The 26,207-nt window shown below is 39.0% G+C and overlaps 1 protein-coding gene across 1 annotated transcript in view; it reads right to left on the minus strand.

The window, feature by feature from the left end:
- Positions 1-26,207, minus strand: part of xylt1 (xylosyltransferase I) — a 70,086-nt gene that overhangs the window by 27,109 nt on the left and 16,770 nt on the right. Inside the window, exons 2-4 of the mRNA XM_056258160.1 lie at positions 11,130-11,652; positions 4,763-4,935; positions 2,966-3,168 (exon numbers count right to left, since the gene is read on the minus strand). Coding sequence (XP_056114135.1) covers positions 2,966-3,168; positions 4,763-4,935; positions 11,130-11,652 — 899 coding nt within the window. The remainder of the gene's footprint in view (positions 1-2,965; positions 3,169-4,762; positions 4,936-11,129; positions 11,653-26,207) is intronic.

Raw genomic sequence — 26,207 nt, forward strand, 5'->3', positions numbered from 1 at the left:
CACTTCACAAAGTGGAACGCACTTCAAAATGGCGGCAGGGATTCCCCCGAGGGGAAGTGCTTAGGGAAGTTCGCAAGTGCGTGTCTAAAGGTGGACTGGAACGCAGCACTACTGCAAGCTACGAGGTTGTTAATCGATGGTATTTGCTTTTGTTGGACCCATCAGCATGCATGATTTCAACTTCTTTTTTAAATAATCGTGTTCAACAGCAGAATTCCTGGTGAAAACCTACAGAGAAATCTTCACCAATCATGTAAATCACACCCGTACAGTTAGCGCCCGCGTACTCCCATAAAACGCTGCAAGTGATGTAGAGTCAGTTTTCCTATGCTCTTAAACTACTCAAATATTTGTATGCATAATATTCATATTTTGCAATAAACAAAATATAGTTATATATAAATATCTAAATATCCTTAAAATCAGATCAATGAAGCCAACTTGGGAGGCAAAATTGCACAAGATAATAGGACTTGGTTTCAAGTAATTAAACTGAATTAAAATGTATTTTACTTAACCCATTGGCGAAAAGTTAAGCACAAATCTAATTTAGCAGGAATGCACAGATATTAAAATTCTGTTAATCTTTTCTAATACACTAAAAACTCAAATCAATCAATGTAATCACTAAAAAAATATTTTAGGCATCATAAGATATGTCCAATACATGTCCAATATGTATAAAAAAATAAAAAATAAAGGTTTTCATATTTTGGAATAAACATAAAATATATTGATCCTCTCTATATAATAAACATCTTTAAATCAATAGTTTTATATTTTTATTTCTATTATGTAATTTGCCAGGCTTGATTGGATTGCAGTTCCTTCTCTCATTAAAGCAGGTAAAGCTGCAGTCCATCCATAGCTTTTTTGGGGTTAAAAATTATCCAAAATACATATTTGAGAAAATACATAACCAGCCAGTGTTCAACACTATCTGCTTGCCTTAGCTCGATTCAAAGCGGTAAGCTTGTAATAATGTTTTTAATTCCAGTGGTACTGGTGGATTTCCGCGGGAGATTCGAGCATGTCTTTGCGTCATTACGTCACATCTGTACACATAAAGAAGGAGTCTCGGCCAGTAGGCTATGTTGCGTGTGAGGATGTTGGAGGTGGAGACTTATAGCCTTTTCTCACAGCACTTGATATAATTAAACATCAATTTGATGGCGGATCCAGAAAGGTTCAAACGACAACAGATTCACCCGCTGTAAAATGCAAAAGACTTCGTTCGGACTTCGGAGTGGCTACAGAAAGAAGAGACTGCAACCGGACCCATGCGAGAACAAGGATACATATTGGAAGGACATTACATGTAGTCACGCAATGCTGACGTTGTTAACATTAACAACTTGAGAACAAAGTATAATTTGCACGGTTTTGTGTGATATGATAACTTAAAAGCGATTGTTAGATTTAATCAGCTGGATTTACTGCAATGTCAGAACCAGAACAAAGGTGGATGTTTCTTACTTGTTCAGATGACATTTCCCGGTGAAAATTATTATGTTGGTCACTTCCAAAAAGAATAATCTGTGATTCTGAATGCCAGTATCCACACCGGCGCGGTGACTGACAGCCGCACAATCTCCTCAAACATTGTGTTCATCCACACTGTGCCGTGTCGAGGGTGTTGAAGTACAACTCACGTAAAGTTGATAATTCCGCGAATGACTGCAATTGCAGATTTCGAACAGAGATGGCGACAAAGAGGAAAAACGCCGGACTGAAGCTTTAAGTACACAGTCCTTTGCCATTTTGTTCGATTTTCAAATACTTTCTTGCTTCAAATTAAAGTTTTGTAATGTTGTATATATATACATTGTATATATATTACGACTCTTCTTATCTTTTGTTGAAGTTATTTTCCTCACAGCTTCCTCTCTGCTGACCCCTGTTTCTGTTATATTATTGGACTGAGAAATAACTCTCCATCACCACAACCGGAGGAGCCGGATGGGACTCCTTAATGGACCGATTTGTCCTCATGTTTTAGAGAAATGGTGTTTCTGCACAGTATAATACAAATGATAGCAACTACATCACTGCACTACACACACACACACACTGACAGGCTACTTATAGCATGCACCTGAACCCGACTCAGCGTTGGAGATGAAAAGAATCATTTTATTTTTCTTTGATGTTCCGCTTTTAAAGGGGCTTTGGCTCACAGCTAACTTCCCTCTCCGGTCTGGAGGTGTGGCATGCGACGGAGTGATAGAGAGGCAGGATTAACCTTGAACGGCTATGCGGGACAGGCCAGAATTCATCACACGGCCGTATCGATCTCTAACACCCTGATTTCTGAGGGCTGCAGAAAATGACATGGCTGTAGTATTGATTGTTGCCGGGGGAGTAGCTGGGTTACTCAACCTCTCATCCTGCTCTCATTATGGACTGAAGAGTTATGCACACTAATGGCATTTATCATGGTGATAATTCAAATCTTCAGAAGTTCAGACACAGTTCGGCTAACAGACATAAATGCCACATTGAGTTGCAGGTAATGTGATGAAATCATGAAATATTGGAGTCTTTTATTTTACTCTTCCTCAAATATTTGGGGTAGACTTCACGTTCCTTGGTTTGCTTTGGTGTTGTGGCTCCGTCATTATTAAATTGAGCTAATTCTGAATAAAAAAGTACAATCTCCACAATACGCTTCAATGTAATCCCTGAACAGTTCTATGAACCATCAAGCTTGTTGACACCAGATCAAACAGCTAATGGTGATCTCAATTACCCATAATCCCCTGCTAAACTAAATTGTGACATAGCTTGGAACTAATCTCCCAACAGCCCACAGCTAGACGCTAGTCAGGTGTTAACTCAATTGTTCTGTGGCAACCAATAAACTTGAATCGTTCCAGAGAGAAAACAATGACAAACCAAGCAATGCAAATGATATCAACAGAATAATCAGTAAAAAGTAGAGTAATGAGAGAGAATGATTACTCACCTGATTGGGTAATCAGCAGCGCTCAGGTTGATGAAGAAATCCCAGGACCAATCTCGCATGGCCAGCAGGTCCTTCATGCTCTTCAGATACATGGTGAGCAGGCTGGCACCGCCCCATATCGTAGACATGCGCCACGATGTGACCCGGACGTTGGGATACTGGTGAGCCAGAGCCACCATCTGCCTGTGCAGGTAGTTAGATCGCTGCAGGGTGAAAAAAGACAGGCTCTGGGTAATTTGGAGACCGAGAACTTTATCTGGGATCAGTCAGTCAAACGTGACCAGAGTTATCATGAGATAAACAAAGTCTGACCTTGTGGGGGAAAACTGATTAAATAAAGTGAATGAAGGCTTTTCAAACAGTCAGGTGGCACAGAGTTTCATGTACCTTGTGTACACCTACACATTTTCTTAATATATTTGTCCTGTCCTGTCCTGTTAATATCTAAACATCCTAAATAAAAAAAAGATACATTTTCTTGAGAAACAAAAATTACACAATATATTAGATATTGTTTTCAAAGAATTAAATTTAATTAAAAGTACTTTCCTTACCTTATTGAGTCAAGCAAAAGTCAAGCATAAATTAAGAAAAATTAGCAGGGATGCACAGATATTAAAATTCTGTTCAAAAGCCAAGGATTATTTTCATGTTATGGCCAATAACGGATACATTCCAGATATTGATATGCAATACTACTTTGTCTAAATAAGTTAAAAATAAAGCACTAAAAACTCAAATCAGTCATAATATATTAGTACAATATGAAAAATTAATAATCATTTTGAGATTTGCTACAGATTACACCGAACAGTGTTATTAAATTATAAGTGTTTTTAAATATTAATCTAAGTAAGAGTTAGATGACATCAAAGGAAACCAATATTGAATAATACATTTTAAAAAATTCTCTAATATATACCCAATATTGTGTATCCCTAAACTTTAAGTGAAGATTATGCAGAAAATAAATATTTATCTAATCTAACACAATTTTACTTCTCAAGTACACATATCTTGTTTTAAGGATGTTTAGATATTTTACTAGAAAACAAGACAAAAATCCTACACAAGTGATTTTTTTTGTACCGGTAGTATAGTGCTTGTGACAAACTTGTGTGTGAAGCACTACGTTGGTCTTGAGATATACACAGTCTTTGATTCCCTGTGTTTTCCATGTTACATCACCCCACCTTTAACTCCTCTTTCCCCCTGCTTGTTTTATGGAGCCATAAAGCTTGTCTCCACGATGATGGACTGATTGAAAAGCAGCTCTTTATCCTGCTCTTTCGAAATTACAAGAAAGCGTACTCACCCTACGCATTCCTGCCATAAATTCAAGTAGCTTATTAAGTGTATTTTTGTATGTGTAATTAAGGGAGGGGGTTGCAGCATTATGTGTGTGTGTGTGTGTGTGTGTGTGTGAACAAACAGCCTTTCATGTTCACACTCTATCACTTGCCAAGCTGAAAGAGTAAATGGTGTGAAAGACACTGAAGTATGGCTCTTTAATAATCCTCCATCACACTTTTGAAACAGCGTACTGAATGAATGGAGTGCTTTGGAGCCCACGGTTTACCCAGCATCCTCCTCTCTTCCTATCCCCCTCTCAGAGACGATCAACAATTCACCCAACAACCAACTAGTTAATTAGTGAGTTTAAATAGTTTATTTATATATTATATGTACATTTTTAACACATTTATAACTCCATAACTCCTCTCCTCTTGTTCAATCTTTTCAGAATATTCTCACCATTATACAAATATAAAAATTGGATGTGTGTTGAAGACATACCTGGTCCACATGAATGTAGTAGAAATGAGATGTGTGGTATATGGCCTTGAAGAGACGCTGCACCTGGCGAGAAGCCCGTCCATGGACCACCAACATGAAGGCTATCCGCACCGGTACCACAGGCACAGTCTCCATCGAGTCCTCCTCCCATTGCACATTCACATTCACTTTGCCTGCACAAGCACACACACACACACACACACACACACATTAGCCAAAACGGACTCTAGACTAAATTAGCCATGTCTAGACATAACACATATTTAGGCTGTCAGTTGTCAGAAATTAGGGCAATAATTGCACCCGGTATTTGATTTTCAGGGGCATTTTCACTTTTATGAGGGCATGATGTTTTCTAACCATTCACAAATACAAATAAAAATCTGATTAGTTTGACAAAAACTGTAATTTAATCATTTTATTGATGTACACTAATGTTCTTTATATAAATTAATACTTTTCTTTGTCAAGGATACATTAAATTCATAAAATGTGACAGTAAAGATATTCATAATGTTACAAAAGACTTATCTTTCAAATAATTGCTGTTCTTTTAAACTTGCATACTGTACATACGTCCCTTGCCCGTGCGTGTCGTATCCATAAATAGAGAAAAGTTGCTCTTTCTACTTTGATGCATGTGTGAGTGGCAAAGGTTAGTTTTCACAACGAGCGATAAAGGTTGACATGAAGCAGCTAAATCTCGAGCAACCGGGGAATCCCTCGTTTAAAAAAAAACTGAACACAAAAAGAGAACACAACAGAGCTCATAATAATACAAGAATCAACATTTGCTTGGCTTTTCGGAGATGGCGAGAACGGAGGAATTTGAAATGTTGTAAAAGCAATGTGCAGATGGCATTTTTATTACTCAACAGGTGAGTTAACTATTTTATTGGACAGATCAATTGCCATATGTAGCCCTCTAACAGAGTTTGTTGTAAAGCATGATCTATTGTGAAGGGTCATTTCACTATGGTTGTTGTAGCGCTTTGCTGGAATTTATTTTCAATGAAATTAGGGGTGACCCCGAATAGTCGAAGATTCGATGCTTCGATAGGAGGAGCCTGATTCGACTACCAATCTCACGGTCGAATCTTCGCAGATGTGTTATTAAACGAGGATTGTGTCATTTTGGCTATATGAGTGTGCTCAATGTCTAATTTCACATACTGGTTTTCTGTCAATACGTTAACATACAGCCTATTATGATAATGCTGTCAATAAAAATGTGCAATGAAACCCTAACCCTAACCCTAACCCTTTTAATAAAAAAATTTTAACGTGCGTGCAGCGTGAATAAATCCAAACACCCCGTGACAGATTTAAGTTTCACTTTCGATCCGTGACCGACAGAGGAGCGTCTTGTCGGCAGGGATTTAAATCTTTAAAAATGTCTGGGATAAGAAAATCTAAAGATGCACACCATCAGAAAGGATATTCTCCAAGGCTGGATTTAGCATCAGGAAAACCATGATCGCACTTCTGCCGGCCAACGTTAACAGGTTGGTTTTCCCCGGGACGTTAAAACGCTTAACGTGAAAAAAGCTTTTAAAACGCTTAAATGGCACTTTTACATGCTTAATGTATGCACACAGTAGGCTAGGCTACACACCTTAAGAAACCATTCCATGTGCAGATAAGCAGATGAACCCAGAATATGAACGCAACGCGTTTCTCCTATAGAAAGTCACGTATTGCTTTTTCTTTAACGGTTTTCTATGGGAGGAAAATGCTTAACGTAGCCTATAATAAAACGATGCGTTCATATTCTGGGCTAATCTGCTTTTCTGTAGGCTATATAGTATGCTTTATTAATAAGGTGTGTACAGAATTTGATCTTTTAATATAGGATTTGGACAGTTTTAGGACAAAGCCGTTAAGCGTTTTTCACGTTAAGCGTTTTAGAATGTATTTTATCCGCGCACACAATTTGAAAAGACTCAAACGGACACAGGCCGAGTGAAAGACTGGATTTTGTTTTTTCGATCAGGTATGGGTACAAGTGATTTCAAAACATTTCAGCCGGTTCTAATTTGATTTTTTTTTATTTCGTTTTGTATTTTTATTTATTATAAATGTATATTGTGTTCTTAATTGTTGATTATTTTTCAGTGCATCGATGTTGCTGTAGGCCTACTTAGAGCATGCTCGTACAGGCAATTCAGCCGATTTAATTTGATTTGCATGTGAAATGCAAATCCTATCTGCAGTGTGGCCTTTCTGCAGTTATTTATGTTATTTCTTAGTTTTATTGATCCAAAATGTTTTTATACATTTTCTTCTATATCTTTGTGTGATGTTCTGTACATTGCGGCTTTAAAATGTTAAAGCCCCGCCCCCTCCCCAACACCACACACATGATTCGACTATTAGTCGACTATAGGCAGGACTTGACGAATCTGATTCGACTATGAAAATCCTTAGTCTGGGACTCCCCTAAATGAAATACAGTGTCTACTAATGTTTATAGCTACAGTAATGTCTTCAGCTTAAGATCCTTTCCATCTAAACTGGTTATTTATCTTAAGCCTAATAGTGAATATTTTATGAGCAGTAGGATAACCATATTCATCCACACAGTCACGCAGAGCCAAAGCACAACCTAAACAATGTTCTTCTGCAGAATGCATGCAGTTTTGTTTTTTAACTGCTAGAGTGCCAAAGTGTTACATAGTGTACCTTTAAAAAACTTACCAACCCAAATGTTTGGATGGTAGTGTACATTTTACATTTGAACAATTATGGCTGTCATAAAAAGTAGTTTTCACTGGTTTTGGTCAATATTGTCACTTGATTTCAATGTGATCACAAATTTTAGAGGTTACAGAGAGCAAAAAAAAAAAAAAAAAAAATATTCTAAAACCAATGTTTTCATTTTAGAGAATTAATGAAAAAACACTATTTTAGCTGACAACTCATTCTGGAAGTCGCCATCTTTGATATTTCCTTTCGCCAATATGGTTACAGATATTATTTGTGAATATTGAGGGAATAGAAAAGGGGCTGTTTAATATAAGAACAGGACAATTCAGGAGACACTCCTGTTAGTAAATACAGATGTCACTCTCAAAAACTGACTGTGTGATGCAGTCATTGAGAGTTTCCCTCAATGGTCCCAGATGAAACCAGATGAGCCTCTGTAACATTTAAACCGAGTTGAGGGCACCTCAATCCATTGGAGAACACTGCTATAGCGCCGGAATCCAGAACCGCAGCAATCCACCACATGATCACCTATTGGCCTTTAAGTGTTTCACTGATACAATCTCCACAATAGCAGATATAAGACACCATCCCCGCCTTCCTTCAGACATATATTCAGCGCTCGCAAATAGCTTGGCACAGACCACAAGGGCTGAGCCTCGGTCATTTGTGGCTTTCTAAAAATGCACACAGAATAAATACATGGCGGACTTCTCTCTCCATGTCATGGTATAGCCTGCCACTTCTAAAGAAGGGCAAGCTGAATTACTCATTACAGGCCACGAGGTTAATTTTAAAAGCTCATATGAAATTACACTGAAGGCACTATGTTTTGGCATAAGGCCATGCTGACTGAAGACATGGGCCATGAGGGGGTAATGACTATAATCTGAGATCTGAGCCTGTTGTTACTGTCCCAAACGGCACCGGTCTCCCAGACCCTGTGAGGGAGCAGGAGAAGGCACCGCTCCTGGCCCTCAGGGAGGACCTGGCTGACCCTGGATGGGTGGAGGCTGGGAAAGGCATGAATGTCCTTTATTAAAGGCAATTACACCATCTTAACTCCTCAGTGTCCTCTGTCTTTATGGGGTGTGGACTGGCCTGTTCATTATCTGTCCCTGTGCTTCATTTAGTTTCCTACTTGTTCTCAGTGAAACACTGGCCCTTCTATCAGAGTATGTGAACGTCTAGGAATAGAAGTGGAGTTGTGTGATTTCGCCTGAAGCGGTGAGCATTTTTAAAAGTCGGAGCATCTGTGTTGCCTCCCGCTCCAAGATCTTTCCGATACCGCTCCATCATGAGCATGACACAATAACGGCCCACAATGCAAGAATTTGCTGCAATTTAAAAACAGTGTTAATAGACTTAATAGAGAAACACTTTGGTCAGAGTTTTTACTTTTTTTGAAAGAAGTCTCTCAAGCTAGCATTTATTTGATCAAAATACAGTAAAAACTGTAAGCTAATACTGTAAAATTACTACAATTTAAAATACATGTTTTCCATTTTATTCCTGTGATGTCAAAGCTGAATTTTCAACATCATTACTCCAGTCTTCAGTGTCGCATGATCCTTCAGAAATCATTCTAATATGCTGATTTGCTACTCGAGAAACATTTCTTATTATTATCAATGTTAAAAACAGTGCTGCCTAATGTATTTGTGGAAACAGTGAACCCTTTTTTCAGAATTCTTTGATTAATAGAAAGTTTAAAAGAAAGGCATGTATTTGAAATAGAAATCTTTTGTAATGTTATAAATGTCTTTAATATAATTTGATCAGTCCAATGCATCCTTGCTGAATAAATGTATTCATTTAAATATTTGTTTTTTTACTGACCCTAAACTTTTGAACAATAGTGCTTTTTTAGAGGAAACAAAATGTTTTTACAAAAGCTAAGGATATAAATCTCAGAGTACAGTGGAGCAGAACAAATATACAGTACAAACAGTATAAGGAGTAGATGGGACCCTAAAGAAAAAATAATAGAATGGATGTGCTCCCTTCAGTTAAAAGAGTACAACTTTTGGTTAGAAACATTGCTTTTTTTTACTCTAGTAAACGCATGGAGCGGCCTGGATAATATAGTTTGACAGAGACTAATTTCATAATACCACTGTTAGATTTTAGAAAATTAATCTTCACAAAGTGAAAGAGCTTTGGAAATTTCAATATTTCTCCATTCAAGTAAAAAGCAGCCAAAAAGGGCCACTGAGTTTAGAAACTTTGGTAGTATTCTTAGTTCAGTAAATCTATTCTTCAGACTTCTCTCAACAGTCAACAAGAGAAAATGTTAAAAATGCACAGATTCCTTGTGGGCCCTCATGACCGACAGCCTGGATCACATTTGAAACTCATTCATCCGACGATATTCATTAAAAACCTGCCGTTAGCTTCAAACTTGCGTTGCTTCTGTGCTAATTGCCAACACTGAGGCAAACCACTCACTTGTTCGCAACCAAAGTCGTCGTCTGTTACTGCATAATGCAATTACTGTTTATAAATAGATTCAAACACCATCCATGTGGCTTGGTCGGTCTACTGTACTTGCTGGAAATAGAAGCGTTCCTGCCCTGCCCCACCCCCTTAAAACCTCTGCATGTCCCAGACTCTCATGTCTCTGTGGTGATGTCCCTGTCATATCTGTCAAAACCCATTCTGGTTTCCGGAAGTTTCCTTAGGCAGAGGCTCTGAGCCCCGAGAAGATCTGTCACTGTTCTATTTGAACGCATCCATAGCCCTGATTTGTGTGCAGAAGACTGAGCACTGCATAATTGCATGAATATGTTTTCTGTAGTCAGCTATGGGAGATGGAGAGGGAAAAAAGACACATCCATTGCAGCAATTACATCCGTCTAACCTCGTGCTGAAATCCAGAATCTCATTTCCAGCCTGTCTCTGATTGTAATTACAAGTGCTGTGAATGTCTGTTACCAGCCGTGTGACTCTTAACACACTACTTCCATAAACCTCCAAAGACAGGATGGCAATTAATTCAGGAAAACCATCATTATTTTGAGCATTATTTATCTTAAATTCCCATAAACTCCAGCTAATGTTTCACTTAGTGCAGGTTGATGATTTTAATTAGTCCTCATCCCAAAAGAAAACGTCATGACATTGAGTTAAAGACCCGACGTGCACAGTTTTCTGACCTGTGGAGTTTTCTGTGGTGACGTACTTCCTTTTTAAAACGGAAGTTTGGACAGTAAATATCAAAGGGCTCATCCCCTTAAAAAAGGCTTTGGTAAGATCACAGCAATGAACCATTTGCTATTGCTGGTCAGTTGCAGAGGGGTGGGACATTCTCTTTCTAGAGAGCATCTGAAACTACAGTATGTAGGTGTAGGATGTTGTGTAGAATGAGAAATCAATATTTTCCTGGAAAAGAAAGACTTTTAAATGCATATATCTGAAAGTCGTGATGAAATGGAAGTAGCGACAGGTCTACAGAGTGTAACTGATTTTAAAAAGTAGGGCGGGATCTTGCATCTATCTGTTGTTGATTGGATTTTGAGATGTGGGCGGAAAGGACTAAAGAACTGGAAAAGTCCGGTCAAAAAAAAAAAACCCACCCTAATAAATATGGACTAAAAGCCTCCTATTTTGATTTTATGAGGTCTTTAACATGGAGTATGAAGTGTAAAGAGAGTCAACTCACCCTCTATGGGGCAATAACGGGTGACCTTCTCGGGCATGAGCTGGCGTTCTTTGTGGCGGCAGTAAACCTCCACTATCTGCTGCCGGCACTCCTTGGTCTTGGCGCGAGAAAGGGCGGAGATTGCCTCTTTGCCGCTGATCTCGCATTTGGGCGGCTGGTCGTATTTGATGTCAGCAGTGGGTGTGGCCGACCGCTTGGCCTGCTGGAGGTGGTGCCGGTGCTGCTGGGTTTGCTGAGGACGAAGGGTGGGATTGGCCCTCCGGTGAAGCTCGGTGCGCGTCTGATTGTAGCCCCCTTTGTTCTGTGCATACTGAATGACCTCATTAGAGTTCTTGCTCAGGCTTTGCTGCACATGCGCCTTCTCCAGAAGGCCTTGTTTGTGCTTGCCGGGCGCATGTCTCTGTGTCTGCGAACGTGCCCCGAAATTACTGTTGTCTATGTTCTCAAAGTCTTTGGGAACGGAGTTCTCATTGTTGCTGTCCACGCGGACTTTCTCCTTGGGCCGGTGCGAGTAGTAGCCTTCCTGAAAGACAAAACAGCTGAAATCAGTTACTGCTACCAACAGAACATCATTGTCATGCCGGATTAAACCAACAGGTTTTATACTTTATTTACTTTCATAAGTCATCAGGTATACGATTGGTCCTTTTTGGTTAAACACTATAACGGGCAAATAAAAATACAATTGTTTTACATTAAAACAGGCACACAGAATATCATGGAGACCTAGAGAAGGGATCATCACTACCACATAGTACACCTTAGCAACTGCTTATCAACATGTTAACAGCCTCTCGAACACCTTAGCAACAGCATACCAATGCCCTGGAAACCGCCCACAGCACTACTCAGTTTTATATTTGAGAAAGCATTTACTTCCTAGTGTGCTGTAAAAGCCTGTGTATTTACATGTGTACGGGTATATGAGGAGGTAAAAATATTCAGAAGAGCATGTAACCTTATCTGCTTTTAACCACACAGTAATTCACAGGGAGCATGACCTCGTATGGGTCATTTCTGATATTTTGCAGTTTCCTGCAAATGTCACTGTTGATGAAATATTCCACTGGCAACGGTGTGTGCAACAGGAAGGAGGTTACAGCCATGCCCTGACTTCTGATCTGATTGCAGGAGACGTCTCGGTAGCTGTGAAAGCTTTGGGAGAGGATATGATCTCTGACATGACAGGATGACTATCTATCTACATGGTGTTTTGCAAATAAATGCACTATTATTTTTCACTTTATCTTTTTATATATTTTGGTGATCATATTAGCAATCAATTTGCCCATTTCAGCTCGAACATACAAGTTAACCAACTCAGTCTTTTACTGAAAATAAAGATGTTGATTATTAACTCATATTAAAATTTTCACACAACAACGGCTACATAAACATACTACCAATGAAAAGTTTCTGGTCAGAATTATGATTTTTACTCTGCAAGCATGCATTAAATTGATCAAACATGTGATTGGTTCTTTTAACTCCAAGGTGGGATTACATAACGGTCAATACATCATATTGAGTGTTTGGATATCTTAGCCTTATATAACTTGTGAGTTGTGACAACCATTTCGACACATTCTCGCCAACTTCCCCATGCATCGCATCCCCCGACTTCTCAAACCGTTCCTATGCCCCTGTCAACTGCTCTTACTTTTCCTCCTCGACTCGTTTTGTTCACCGATTACAGCGCCGGTCTTAAAGGATACATAACAGTAGACAGCAAGAGACATTAATAGGAGGAAATGGAGACAAACAAACAGAGAAAATCAGAGAAGGAGATGAGGACAGGAAGTAAGACTAGGCATTGCTGCAACTCTCATTTCCTTACTGTTATGGTGCAATTTGTCTACAGAACATTTATTAATGCTTGTTGGTGAACTCAGAGAGTGTATTATTTGCGAGGGAAAACTTTCGAAGACAAATCCCTTTCGGGTCACCCACACTGTGGCCCTCTAAAGGCTGCCGTTTAGAGCCGACTCCACTCCTGTCTGCTACTCCTCCTCCTCTTTCAGGAGCTTTCAGGGGGAAATTACAGTGCCCCGGATTAATAGCCTGAGCAACCACAGGAGGTAAGTTAGGCTGCTGGAGAGAAGACTATCGATCGCTTGCAAAAATCTGTCATTTCCCAAGGTGCTCTGGGAGCCCTGCTCTGCACCGCTGAGCACCTTGGCAGCCGCAGACCTTCTGTATTCTCTCTCAAGGGGAGGAGGCTCCCCTCTCTCTTGCATCATCCATCAGAGGAAGGGTGGGAGTCACACACTCGTTTATCAAGCACACTTTTATCTGGCTCTTTTTCTGCCTCTCTGATGGCGAAGAACATCACGGGCCACACACACACAAACACTAGAACTGGGCGGTACGGCGGTGTATACCGTAGATATGGGTCAACCGGCAGAGATTCTGCTATATCGTCAACACTGACGCAAGATTAAAAAAATCTAAGAAGAAAACCGAAAAGTACAGTCTACTGTATAGCCCCTTTCACACAGAGATTCCGAAAAATACACGGATAAAGCGACCCGGGATTTGACCCGGGTTCGTTTGATTTTGCTTCATTCACACTGCCAGTGATTTGCCGGAATCAGAGAGCGCATTCACACACACAACCCGTGTATGTTCCGGAAAGACACGTGACATCGATGTGACATGTAATGTCTCAGCAACGTGTATAGTTTGCTTATGAGCTGCGATTTCTCTCTGGAGAAACCAGGCTTGTGCATTTTTTTCTCTGATTCGATCATAAACTAGCAAATTACGTACCGTTTCACTAGCCTGCTTTCACTTCAGCGTCATCATTACGACACGGCATTGGTTACGGCTTTTGTTCACACAGCGCGCGTTCCGGGTCTGAACACGGCAATGTTACTAGGTCCCCAACCGGGCATCGATCCCGGCATCAGTCCCGGGTCGTGTTTGCGTTCACACAGAAGGCACTCTGGCAATTTGCCGGGTTCAAAGCGCTGTGTGAAAGGGGCTTAACTGTGCCACATGAGCACTTCTTGTGTACACAGCTGGATTGATGACAGTAAGAGCAATTAAGTTTTAGTTTCTGGTGTAACTGTGGATATGTATGATTGCTGATATAAATGACATAAAATATAAGAGAGAAGACATCCCTGCAGTCATTGGCATAGCGGTGAGGAACACTCCAAGAATGGAATGCTGCTTTTCCTGTTCTCTCAATGCCTCACATCAGAGACTGTTTGACAACTATAGTTATATGTAACTGTACACCTTAATGGTTTAAATAAATGAATAAGGTTTGAGGGAGAGTGCACACATGAAACTTTAAACCAAACAACACTCCCTTAATCTGTCCTGATTGTCTTCTGACTTCACAGTCCAGCAGCTAATACGTGGATACTGTGGGAATAGTAAAATATTATTTATGAAAAACGCTCTGATCCAGGCTGACTCCATCTCTTGATCCGAGTCCTATGGGGTGAATCACATGAATCCTGTCAGGAACTTAATTTCTTAAACAATATTAAAGAAGAAATCAATGACATAAAGAAAAAAATAATAGGAAAAAGTAACCTCTTGACAATATTTTCATGACAATCATGACAATTTCAATGACATTTAGGCTATATACAATTGCTGGCTAGATATTTGACCTGGACATGTTTGTGTGAGATACACCTCAAGTCACCTTTATTTACATAGTGCTTTATACAATACAGATGGTTTCAAAGCAGCTTCACACTAATAAACAGAAAAAATAATATGACTTCAAGGGTCATTAAACCAGTCACTTTTTATTTAAGATACAGTAGAATTTAAGCAATAAATGCATTCATTTTTTAACAATAAACTGGAAAAGCCACAGGGCCTTTGTATATTGTTGTGGACAATGAGGTATCCTGGAGTCAAAAAGATTGAGAACCACAGCTCTAACCTCAAGTATGAACAATAATATTGATGCTCTTCTTTTAGCATGCACCACCACTCAACACTGAACTGAACAACAGCCGAAATGCATAATTTTCCTGTTATCACTGTAAAGCTGCTTTGAACCAATCTGAATGGCCGGACTAATAGTTAAAGATGTACTCAAATTCAATTATAAAAAAATGCGGATAATGGTCGTCCATAACTCCTGCAAGTCATGTAGTAGTAGCACTAGCATCCAGGAGATGAGTCGCCTGGATACATACGGGTGAATCGCAGCAGCTTGTTGGACTAACAGCAATGGGACTGAATGGAAACACTGTTAGTCAACTATTAGGAGAGTCATAAATACTTCAGTCCTCTGTGAAGCTGAAGCAAAAAGACATCAGGAAACATTACATGACTCAGCTTAAGGCTTACAGAAGAGGACAAATGGAAGGGGAACGGACGTGTGAGCTGGTGCACGTCTGGATGTAGACATGAAATGTGCAGACATGAATTCATGACTCAAGACAATGGGCCAAAAAGCATCACTTTTCATGAATAGCATCTCATAGCCTCTTACCTTACATAACATCTCACCTATATTTGCTAATGCAATAAACTTGCTTAGATAATTCAAGCTTTTGTACAGGGAAATGCAGGCCACAAATCCAAAAGTCACTTCCAATCACTACTCATGCTATTTCTGACCTTATCTAACACCTTACAGTTTGCTTCTCCCAGCAGAAGGTCAGCAAAGTTTGCCTCACCCTGTGCCCCAGGGCTGCAGGGGTCACCTTCCTAGAGGCTGCCCTCTCCCTGACCTCCCTTCCTGGGTGGCTGCGCAGGGTCAGTGCAGGATGAGTCACAGAAAGCTCCAGCAGGATAGGGGGGAGACAGTCACATGTGTAGACTAGACACAGAAGGTGAGCTTGCGAGCCGGTTATAGCATGCGGGACGGGCACTGAAACCCAACTCTGACCTTTCCTACACCACAGTGAGCAGCTCCATCAATCACCGTGACTGTCTACAAGCTACTCAATCAAACTGAACCGATGCCAGCGATCCACATCGAATCCTCATTCACAGAGTGTGTGTCTGAATCTTAATAAAAACAGCCACAGTCGACCAGCTCGTAAAGGTCAAACTGTGGACAAGTACAAAAGAACACTAGGGCTATGTTTGGCGTACTGCATACTGCACATTATATACTTAAGACTAGTAAGAGTTAGCTGTTGTTCCCAGTATTATCAAATAATGAGTCAAGAAAGAGAAAAAAATCAGGGCTGAAATTAGTCACACGGAAATGGAGGTTCAAATCGGGCACGTGAAATACAGAAGGTCATCATGATGGTAGTGAGTCATTCAGAACTGATTTGGAAAACAAAAAAAAATTCATATAACTACAATGTACAAAAAAAACTTTGAATGATATATTGACAAACCCTTATCTAACTTTTTTTTTCAAAAGTCATAAAGATTTAAGGTTGTATAGGCCTTGATGTTTACTCATTTTTTATATACTTTATATTTAATAAAAAATAGACCAGGTTGGAAGAACACTTCTATTTACAGAATGCCATTACCTGTTGAATTTTGAATAGAATTTATGATATTTTTAAATGTAGGCCTAATTCAATAAATTTAGCTTCCTTAAATTCCACTTCATATTCCAATTCAAGGAGCTAATTTTTTGCCCAAATCTGCATATTGTGCACAGTATTCAAGCTATTTACTACATCATCTATAATGCTATTCCAAACAAAGCTAAGCACAAGATGTTGGTCAATGGCATCATCCAAAATTTCTACCATACTCTCAGGGTGTTTATATCTTGCTGCCATCACCTTGTGCTTTCATCCTGGAGATGGAGGCCGAGCTAAACCCAACTGAATTAAAATTGATTCGAATATTAGGCAGATTGAGTGAGAATTGCCTGTGGGCTTTCATCACCTCTGCAAACAGAACAGTTGTTCCTAACAATGAGGCAGACAGAGGACAGGCAGAGAGATACAACTTGATGCATAACCTGGCCTTTCTTTCAAACAGCAAAAACCACAGAGGAAGTCTTTCATTGTTTGTCAAGCCAAACATCATGTTTGCAGTCATGCATGCAGTCTAACACACATGCATGCAACCACACTTACGAAAACATAACCAGTACACAGTACAGTAGAGAGATCGCTCTGCCTTCTTTCTCTCACACACTGTTTTGCTCTGAGCAGTGTTCCTGTCCTGTGTGATTCAGTCTAATGAAGGGGCTGGTCCCGTAGCCATTCTTGCTCACAGCTCTGAGTGGGCTACTGGGAAAAATAGTGAAAAGTGCTTTCACTAGAGATGACAAACAAGCCCAGCTCAGCCCCCCAGGCGGAGAAGAGCAGGTCTGCATGAGACACTCAGCGGACTGTCAGTGCTACAACACCTTCGTCTACAAGGCCAACATGAGTCAAAGAGATGCCGCAAAGCCAGAACAAGGATATTACATTAGAGAAGATTGTTTATCTCGGAGACCAAGCAGACAAGACAGAAAGAAAATGTTTAGAAGAAGAGATTTAAAGGAAATAGGAGAAAAAAGACAGCAAAGGTGGGAAATGGCCACAAGAGGAAGATAACTTCATCTGTGGTTCATGGTTAATTAAGACTTAAAGAAACATGTGCAGGCAAAAAAACAACAACAACCTACGTTTGCAAAATTTCAAATTCCACAATCTGACATTTTTCAGAGTGAAACAGCGAGACCAAGGAGACCATTTATCTGCTCGACTATCTTTACTTGCTGATCGGACTATACTGCGCTGTGAGATCCAGTGCGGAAAAAGTTTCAAGAACAACAATTCATCGCGATTGTTTGAATTGTGAACAGAGGCCGTTACAAACTAGAATAAGGCCAGATCAAACGTGAGTTTGCTCAAATAGTGCCCATCTATATTTTTCTCTATTTGTTAACATTATCCAATTACCCATATTTCAAAGGAAGAGCAAGTTATTACAGTTGAATTAAAGGACAAAACGTTGCTATTTGGAAAAATGTGCACGATCACAATATGACCAGGAACACTCATATGACAGTTTCCATCGCATTTCCACAAATGAAAGTCTGTAATTTAGAATCACTAAGTTACTTTCCACTATGCACACCCCAAAACACTGAGATAAACCCATTTAGAATCCTGACAAACATTCATGATGGATGGGAAATGTAACCAGCTCAAACGGTCTTTGATAACTCGCTACGCAACATGATCACGGGACTTCAAAAGATGACTCCTCTGCATGGCAACTTTAATGTTCATGAAGCTTCTGAATTTGAAAGCACACAGCTTTCTTTTCCAGCACTTAAGGATAGAGGCCATCATCAGTCCTTGATCACGGCCTGCCACAACATGACTGATCGTTTGTACACAGACATAGCACAAATCTACCAAACTATAACGAAAAATAACAGAAAAGCACCCTGACCTACTTCTTACTATGCTATATTTACTCCACTAATTGTTAAAAATTAACCTTATTTGAGGGTTTATTATGATAAAGAGTTAAAGAATTGGTTCATTTTGAGATTGAGAAATTATGTTTGGTGCTTAATTACATACTATTATATGCTTAGTTTATGAATAAAACCATAATTTTATTCAAAAGCATTGCATCTGTTTTTAGCTTTGATACATACTTGCAGACTTGACCATTAACAGATTAACATAACTAATACAAGGGCACAAGCTCTAATTGTTCAAGCATTAATGACAGTGCCTCAAGCATGAAGATTTCATTTGAACCTCTATCTGGTCTGTGATTTGTGCACTAAGCTGGTAAGCTGTCCTGGACTAAGCTCAGAATCATCAGTTTTGGATTCTCTGTGAACAGTGCTGAGATTCACCCTAAAGCCTCTGCTTGAGGCGCTTTGTGGTGTTTTTCCTATTGAACACAGCCCCAAGCTTGCTGAGCACCTGTTGGCATGAGGCCTGATTGGCATCATCCTCTTCCCGCTGAAGTGCAGGGCCCACAGCTCTCACCAGTGCAAATGAGCAAACATTAAGCCAGGCTTAGCCTGCTGCTTTAAGGTTTAAGGCCGCGGCTTTTGTATCAAGTGGTCAACAGTAATCCATTATGGTAGGGATTTCTGGCACTGTCTCAGAAAATGCTTTCCCAAGTCTGAGGGATACGGAGTCACGCAGCTCAACTAGTGAAAGCTGGCCATTTTAAGAAGGTTTCCAGTTGCCAGCACCACATCTCATCAGTCTTGCACATTCTGTTTTTCTGTATCAGGGTTGGGCAAAATTCTTTCAAATTCTTTTTTTCTTTCTTTCTTTCTTTCTTTCTTTCTTTCTTTCTTTCTTTCTTTCTTTCTTTCTTTCTTTCTTTCTTTCTTTCTTTCTTTCTTTCTTTCTTTCTTTCTTTCTTTCTTTCTTTCTTTCTTTCTTTCTTTCTTTCTTTCAACAAAAGAACATGTTCTGAAGAAGCGCACTGACATATAAAAAACAACAAGACATATTTCAAAATATCTTTTGAAAGAAAGTAAGTTATACAGGTGACATAAGGGCAGTGACATAACTAAAATTTAGTTCACATTCAGGAATTGAATTCGAATTTAAGTCGTTCTCAATTCAGTTCTGAATGGCGCAACCCTAGGGCCAGTTACATGAAACATTCTTAAGAATAATATTCTTCTTAACTGCTTTTCTCTTCTTATTTTCTAACTTAAGAATAAAGTTCACAATATTTTATATTTCGTCTTTAAAAAAGGAAAAAAAGAAAGAAAATAGTTGTAAACTTCTTAAAGGGATAGTTCACCCAAAAATGAAAATTAGCCCATGATTTACTCACCCTCAAGTCATCCTAAGTGTATATGACATTCTTTTTTCAGGCGAATTCAATCAGTTATATTAAAAAAATGTCCTGGCTCTTCCAAGCTTTATAATGGCAGTGAATGGGCGTTTCTGTTTTGAAGTCCATAAAAGTGCATCCATCCATCATAAAAGAGCTCCACACGGCTCTGTGGGGGTTAATAAAGGCCTTTTGAAGTGAAGCGATGCGTTTGTGTAAGAAAAATATTCATATTTAACACGTTACAAAGTAAAATCTACTTGCGCCTAAAGCACAACTTACGCAACTTGTGACGTCAGAAGTAGCGTAGTGCGTCATGGCGTAGCGTAAATATCAGCAGTACGTCGCATTACTCATATAAGTTGCGCTTTAGACTTAAGTGGATTATGTAGGTTCGTTATGCCAGAAACAAGTTATTTTACTTCATAAAGTTTTAAATATGGATATTTTTCTTACACAAACGCATCGCTTCGCTTCAGAAGGTCTTTATTACCCCTCAGAGCCGCGTGGAGCTCTTTTATGATGGATAGATGCACTTTTATGGACTTCAAAACAGAAACGCCCATTCACTGCCATTATAAAGCTTGGAAGAGCCAGGACATTTTTTTGTATAATTCCGAGTCTATTCGTCTGAAAGAAGAATGTCATATACACCTAGGATGACTTGAGGGTGATTAAATCATGGGCTAATTTTCATTCTTAAAATTTTCTTAAGAAGATTTTCCTGAATCTGGCTCCTGATCGGTTTCAAAGAACAACATCACATTACACGCATGTTCTTTAATTAAACCCATGGCATCAAAACAAACAAACTACCACCTTTCCGTCGACAGGAAACCTTCGTTAATGAGGGGGGTAAAGCCTTCTAGCAGAGTGTTTAAAGAGGCATACAAATGAGGCAGCGCAGCAATTAGACAGAATCCACAATGGATGCGGCCACTCTTGGCTAAGGATTTCTTAATGAATGCTCAAGGTACTGCTTGTGAGACAGATTGCTCGACACGTGGCCTCCTCGCATAAGAAGTGGTCTGGGACTTGGGCCCCAATGCCTTTACATAACCACCCCTTTCAGCCAGGACGCGTGGGAGAACTACAGCTTTGTGTGGGCGAAAAGACCACGGGGCGTACGTGTAAAAAGCAGGTCTGTGTAGGAAGACCCACTGCTCGTTCATTCCGCTTGTGCAAACAGGCTCAGAAATACCTTTCCACGAACCAGGACCGAGTACAGCCCAACCCTGGCTCGGTTGCTTCGGTTCTCTCAGCCACACGCACCACCAACAGCACACTGAAACGGGGTGTATTTTGGGCTAATCTCTTCTCTGATTGCTAATAGTAAGGTATATGAATGGAACAACCCAGATTTGGACATAATGACAGCAGCAAGGTCAGTGCAAAAGGCGGTTTTACAGGCCTGTTATTTGGGAGGCATCAACCAACAGAGAACTAAAACATCCAGGCTGCTCTCTGTGGTCCAAGTGAAGGAATTAGAACATCAAACAGACTCGCAAAAGTGGATCGGCAGAACTCGTCTTGGGTCAGTCTACCCCTGCTTTGCTTTTACAGAAAATGCCGGTGCCATGCTAACACCCCTAAACTCTGCAGATGTAGAGTTTGGCTCGATTAGGTTATACACACATGGGACTTGACGGATGGCTTCTCTGCCTGTATGGTCCAGTCGTGCACAAGCATACAGAGTATCAATACACCATCTGTAATAGAAAACCCTAGAAGCACTGGACCGTAAATTGGCATACCATTCCATCCTTGCCATCCCGATTTCAAAGGCTCTGGCCAACGGCACAACTCAGCAGGTCTCAATTTGACTTTTTGGTAATGCATTCGCACGAGGATCCACAATGAAAGGGCACTTTTGTCTGAAAACAACAATCAAACTTCATTAATTTACATAGTTAGCAAATGAATAAAATATATATTAGTTGGTAACAGCAATCCAGTCATTTTCTTTAATAGTTACTAATCTGTAGAAAGCCAGCATGTAGGAAACTACAGTACCTTGTAAAATCCAATTACACAACAATTGCAGTCATTATGTTGTTGATTACATAAAAAGTATGTTTCTATACAAATCATTCAAACAAACCATTTCCTAACTATCCCCCATTAAGAGTTACTTTATAATACCGTGCAATGATACAAAACAAGCAAACAAACAGTAAAAAATAACCAAACTGAAATCCATATTATAATTAGAATATTTTGCAGTCATGCAAAAGGGAACAGAAGGTACATCCAAATTTCTCTGCTACAAGTCACTGTAGGCCTATATCTAAAAATATTTAATGACAATTATAGACTAGATGTGAAGAGGAAACCAATATAGAACAACATTGGCAGAACACGCGATTCATCATTTATCTGAGTGTAATGCAGGGCAGATGCAGATACGAGAAAATCAATGGCGAGAATAGTGATGCAACAGTCCTGTTCAGCATCAGGGTGCCCTTTCACGGACAGCAGAACACTGCAACTGCACTCAATGCCAGCAGACGCTCGAAAAACGCTTTCCTTCTGTTCATGACCCAGTACTTTTGCTGCTCTCTCTGCTCTGCTGCTACTGCAAAACAAAACATGCCGTTTGAATATTCACACATCCTTTCTCCACACACCTTTCAATCCGATTGAGAGTTCTGAGGTCTGTTGTTTGTCTGAAACAAAGGCATTTTTCTTTTTTGGTTACAGAACACAATAAATCTGAAAAAAAAAGCCCTGTACTGATCACCTCTCCTCTCCATCTCCATTAAGAGATCTCATTTACATCCATCCATCATGGCGCAATTCCATCATCTCATATCCAATTCTGATAATAACCCATGTCTGTTGTCCATGCATTAATGTGCCCCTCAGATTGGAAACCAAATAACAATATTATCCACATCTGACGTCCCAGTTCAGCATTTAATCCAAGCTCAGCCTGGCATTTGCCTAATTTATCTCTTTCAGGTCTCAGCAGTTTAATTCTCAGTATTCCCTCAACAAGCCAACTACCTCTTGGCATTCTGTCCTTGTAAGTAAGAATATGTTCTTGTGACCTACCTGATTTAAAAAAAAAAAAATGTTAAAGAAGTCTCTTATGCTCACCAAGGCTATTTTTGTTTGATCAAAAATACAGTAGAAATTTAACATTGTGCAATATGATTACAGTTTGTAATAACTGTTTTCTATTTTAATATATTTTGAAAAACAATTCCTGTGGTGTCAAAGCTGAATTTTCAGCATCATTACTCCAGTCTTCAGTGTCACATGATCCTGCAGAAATTGTAATATGCAGATTTGCTGCTCAAGAAACTTTGCTTACTATTATTATTAACTATTATTATTACTTTCTTTTTAAAAAAAAAATCACATCTGCATTCTTGTGCATTCTTTGCGAATGGGTGTCATTCATTTGAAGTGGATACAACAAATTTTACAAACAAAAAGTGATCTAATTGAACAGTACCAATGTATAACCTGTAATTTACGCACTGTTTCAAAAACATGGCCCAACCTGGAACCCAAGTTTTGTTCGTTCTAACTTCACTACTCTTTACATAGGCCAATCTGTTCTGGCCATTCAGAGATGTATAATAGTAGAAGGTAGCTGCAGGCTCCGATATAAACCTGCCCACCACTTGCCCACGCGCAACCAACACTCTACAAGTACAGCTAACCCTGATCTCTAACACCTTCGGCCTGAGACCGGCACTGTTATATGCAAATGTTTTGCATGCTAGTATCCCCACCTGGCATATTAACTAGCAAGACTTATATATATATTTATTAAAAAAACTTAAGTGATTTTCAGAGTATATTTTTAGAACAATTTATGTAATACTTTTTTAAATATAAAATGTGTTAATTTTATTTGTTCATTCATTTTAGTATCTTCATATCCCCCTTTATCAGTTATCACTTATAACATGAAAATAATTATCGCCAGAATATTAATATGAGTTCATCCCTAGTCCCTTCAGACACTTTTATTTAAGAACTGTTTACACAGAGCTCTTCAATTTGACTCTGCAGTAAAATGAGAGGAGAGGCTGTGCAAAAAACGCTGAGATGTAAGGAACTGCGCTATCTTTAAGCCCTTAATTTGAAACAATGATGGGACATGGAGTGGAGAACCCCACTTCAAAGACTCATGTGCCTATTAAAACATGAAAAGAATCTCATAAAAGGAGGGAAAGGCCTTACAAAAATTGGAAGAAGAGATTAGACCAACTCTTCACATGACACAGTCAGAGGGACTGCCAGGCGGGGGGGGGGAAGCCACATCTACTTCTCACAGTGAGAGAGAGAGAGAGAGAGAGAGAGAGAGAGAGAGAGAGAGAGAGAGGAGAGAGAGAGAGAGAGAGAGAGAGAGAGAGAGAGAGAGAGAGAGAGGAGAGAGAGAGAGAGAGAGAGAGAGAGAGAGAGAGAGAGAGAGAGAGAGAGAGAGAGAGAGAGAGAGAGAGAGAGAGCTCTGAATGCAGAGGTGACGAATGACTGAAGAATTTGAGCAGAAAATAGATTCTCATATTGGGGCTGAGCCTAACCCCTTGGCCCTCATATCTGGCTTTTCCTGAGCTCTTTTGACAGCTCTTCCACATGCTGACAGTCTACTTCCATCCTCCTAACACAGCATCACACCAGGAGTTATCAATGTGTGTGTGTGTGATGGTTCCTACCATTGATCCTGTTACACCTGAAGTTTTCTGTCTCTCCCTACAACTTGTAGACACAGATGTAGGATTCCCTGCCTGCCTGGGAGCTGTTATAAAGTATTGATTTCCTTTACAGTATGTGGCTGTGGTCAGGGCTATGAGCTGAATGTGGTTGCATTGTACATCACTGTGCTTGTGGGAGAAAAAGAAAAAAAGAACACTGAGGTTTATGGATGAGTATGACACTGTGACTAAAGATGCAATCCCACAATGCACTTTTCTCCTGGCACAAAGCATTTGTCACAAAAAAAAAAAAAAAGCAGCAAGGTGGACATGTACCATGGAAATACCATGGTATGACTGAAGTATCTTGGATGGCATATAAATATGGTAATTGTTCAGTACCATTATGTTGTTTCTAATAGAGAAATGATACAGAACAGTGGTGGGAAAAAAAAAAAACTATTTCATCACATCCTCATTGATTGCAAAACTCCTTAGAAGGAAGAAACATGCATATAACATGCATTTGTTGCAAGAAAGGAGACATGAACAATTAGAAATAAAAATATACAATTATTCAGCAAAATATATGTAGATTTATTTATTTATTTTCATTCTTACTGTTAATATATAAATATATATTTTTTACAATTCAAGAGAAAATAAAAAGACAAATTCAACTACAAAAAGCATTTTTTTTTCTCACTAGTTGTATGGGACTATTTTATATGCTGTAAAATAAATTTGAATTTAAAATGTCTATAATATTCTAGATAGACGTAAATAAACAGTCCCTATAAATGTCCCTAACATTTATAACATTTTTCATAAAATGATTTGTAGATTTGTATTTTTTTTACTGTTAAAATGCATTTTGCTCAGTTGTATAGCACTATTTGTAAGCATTTTTCTCACTAGTTGTATGGGACTATTTTATATGCTGTAAAATAAATTTGAATTTAAAATGTCTATAATATTCTAGACAAAATGCTATTTTGTAAAAAAAAAAAGAATTAAATGTACTAAATGTATTAAAATATATATATTTTATTTCAAAATACTGCCAATCTGAGAAAAAATAAAAACAGTTTTGTTAATTGTTAATTGCAACAGAGTGTAGTGTAGTGTACAGAGTCACTGGTTCTGTGTTTTAAATAACTATATACTTCGATGTGCCATGTTTACACAGGGGTATTTATTACTTATTTGTTAGTGCACTCTAAGACACCATGTACGGTTGTTGTATGCTCCAAACACAATTTCGTTGTTGTTCTCTGGATGACAATGACAATAAACGTGAAAATGAAATAAAAAATGAAATGCAATCTACAAAATTCAATATTACACATGATATTTTTGAGTAGTAAAGGCTTGTTTTGAAAAATGCTTTCTTATTTTAAGTTGACTCAAATGTGTGTGATTTTGGGTGAACGGAAATGACCTGTTTGTATTTGACTTTGAATCATGTTGTAAAAGACTGTATGCTGCTAGCACAGCCCAATTAGCAAAGCTATTGCTCACTGAACAAAGGAAAATGCTTCAGAATAAAACGCAGTTATCCACAACCTAACCACGCTCGACTCTTCTGCACAATGGTAACGATCAAAACTTCAAAATAATAGAAACTCTTTCAAATGTCAAACATAACTGATCATTAATCATTAACAGATGTTTCACTTCACTCAAAAAACACAAAGTAACTTAATTTCAATATTTACTCTTC

Source organism: Rhinichthys klamathensis, unplaced genomic scaffold (genome assembly GCF_029890125.1).
Source record: "Rhinichthys klamathensis goyatoka isolate OS25496 unplaced genomic scaffold, OSU_Roscu_1.1 h1tg000149l_1, whole genome shotgun sequence".
Classification (NCBI taxonomy): domain Eukaryota; kingdom Metazoa; phylum Chordata; class Actinopteri; order Cypriniformes; family Leuciscidae; genus Rhinichthys; species Rhinichthys klamathensis.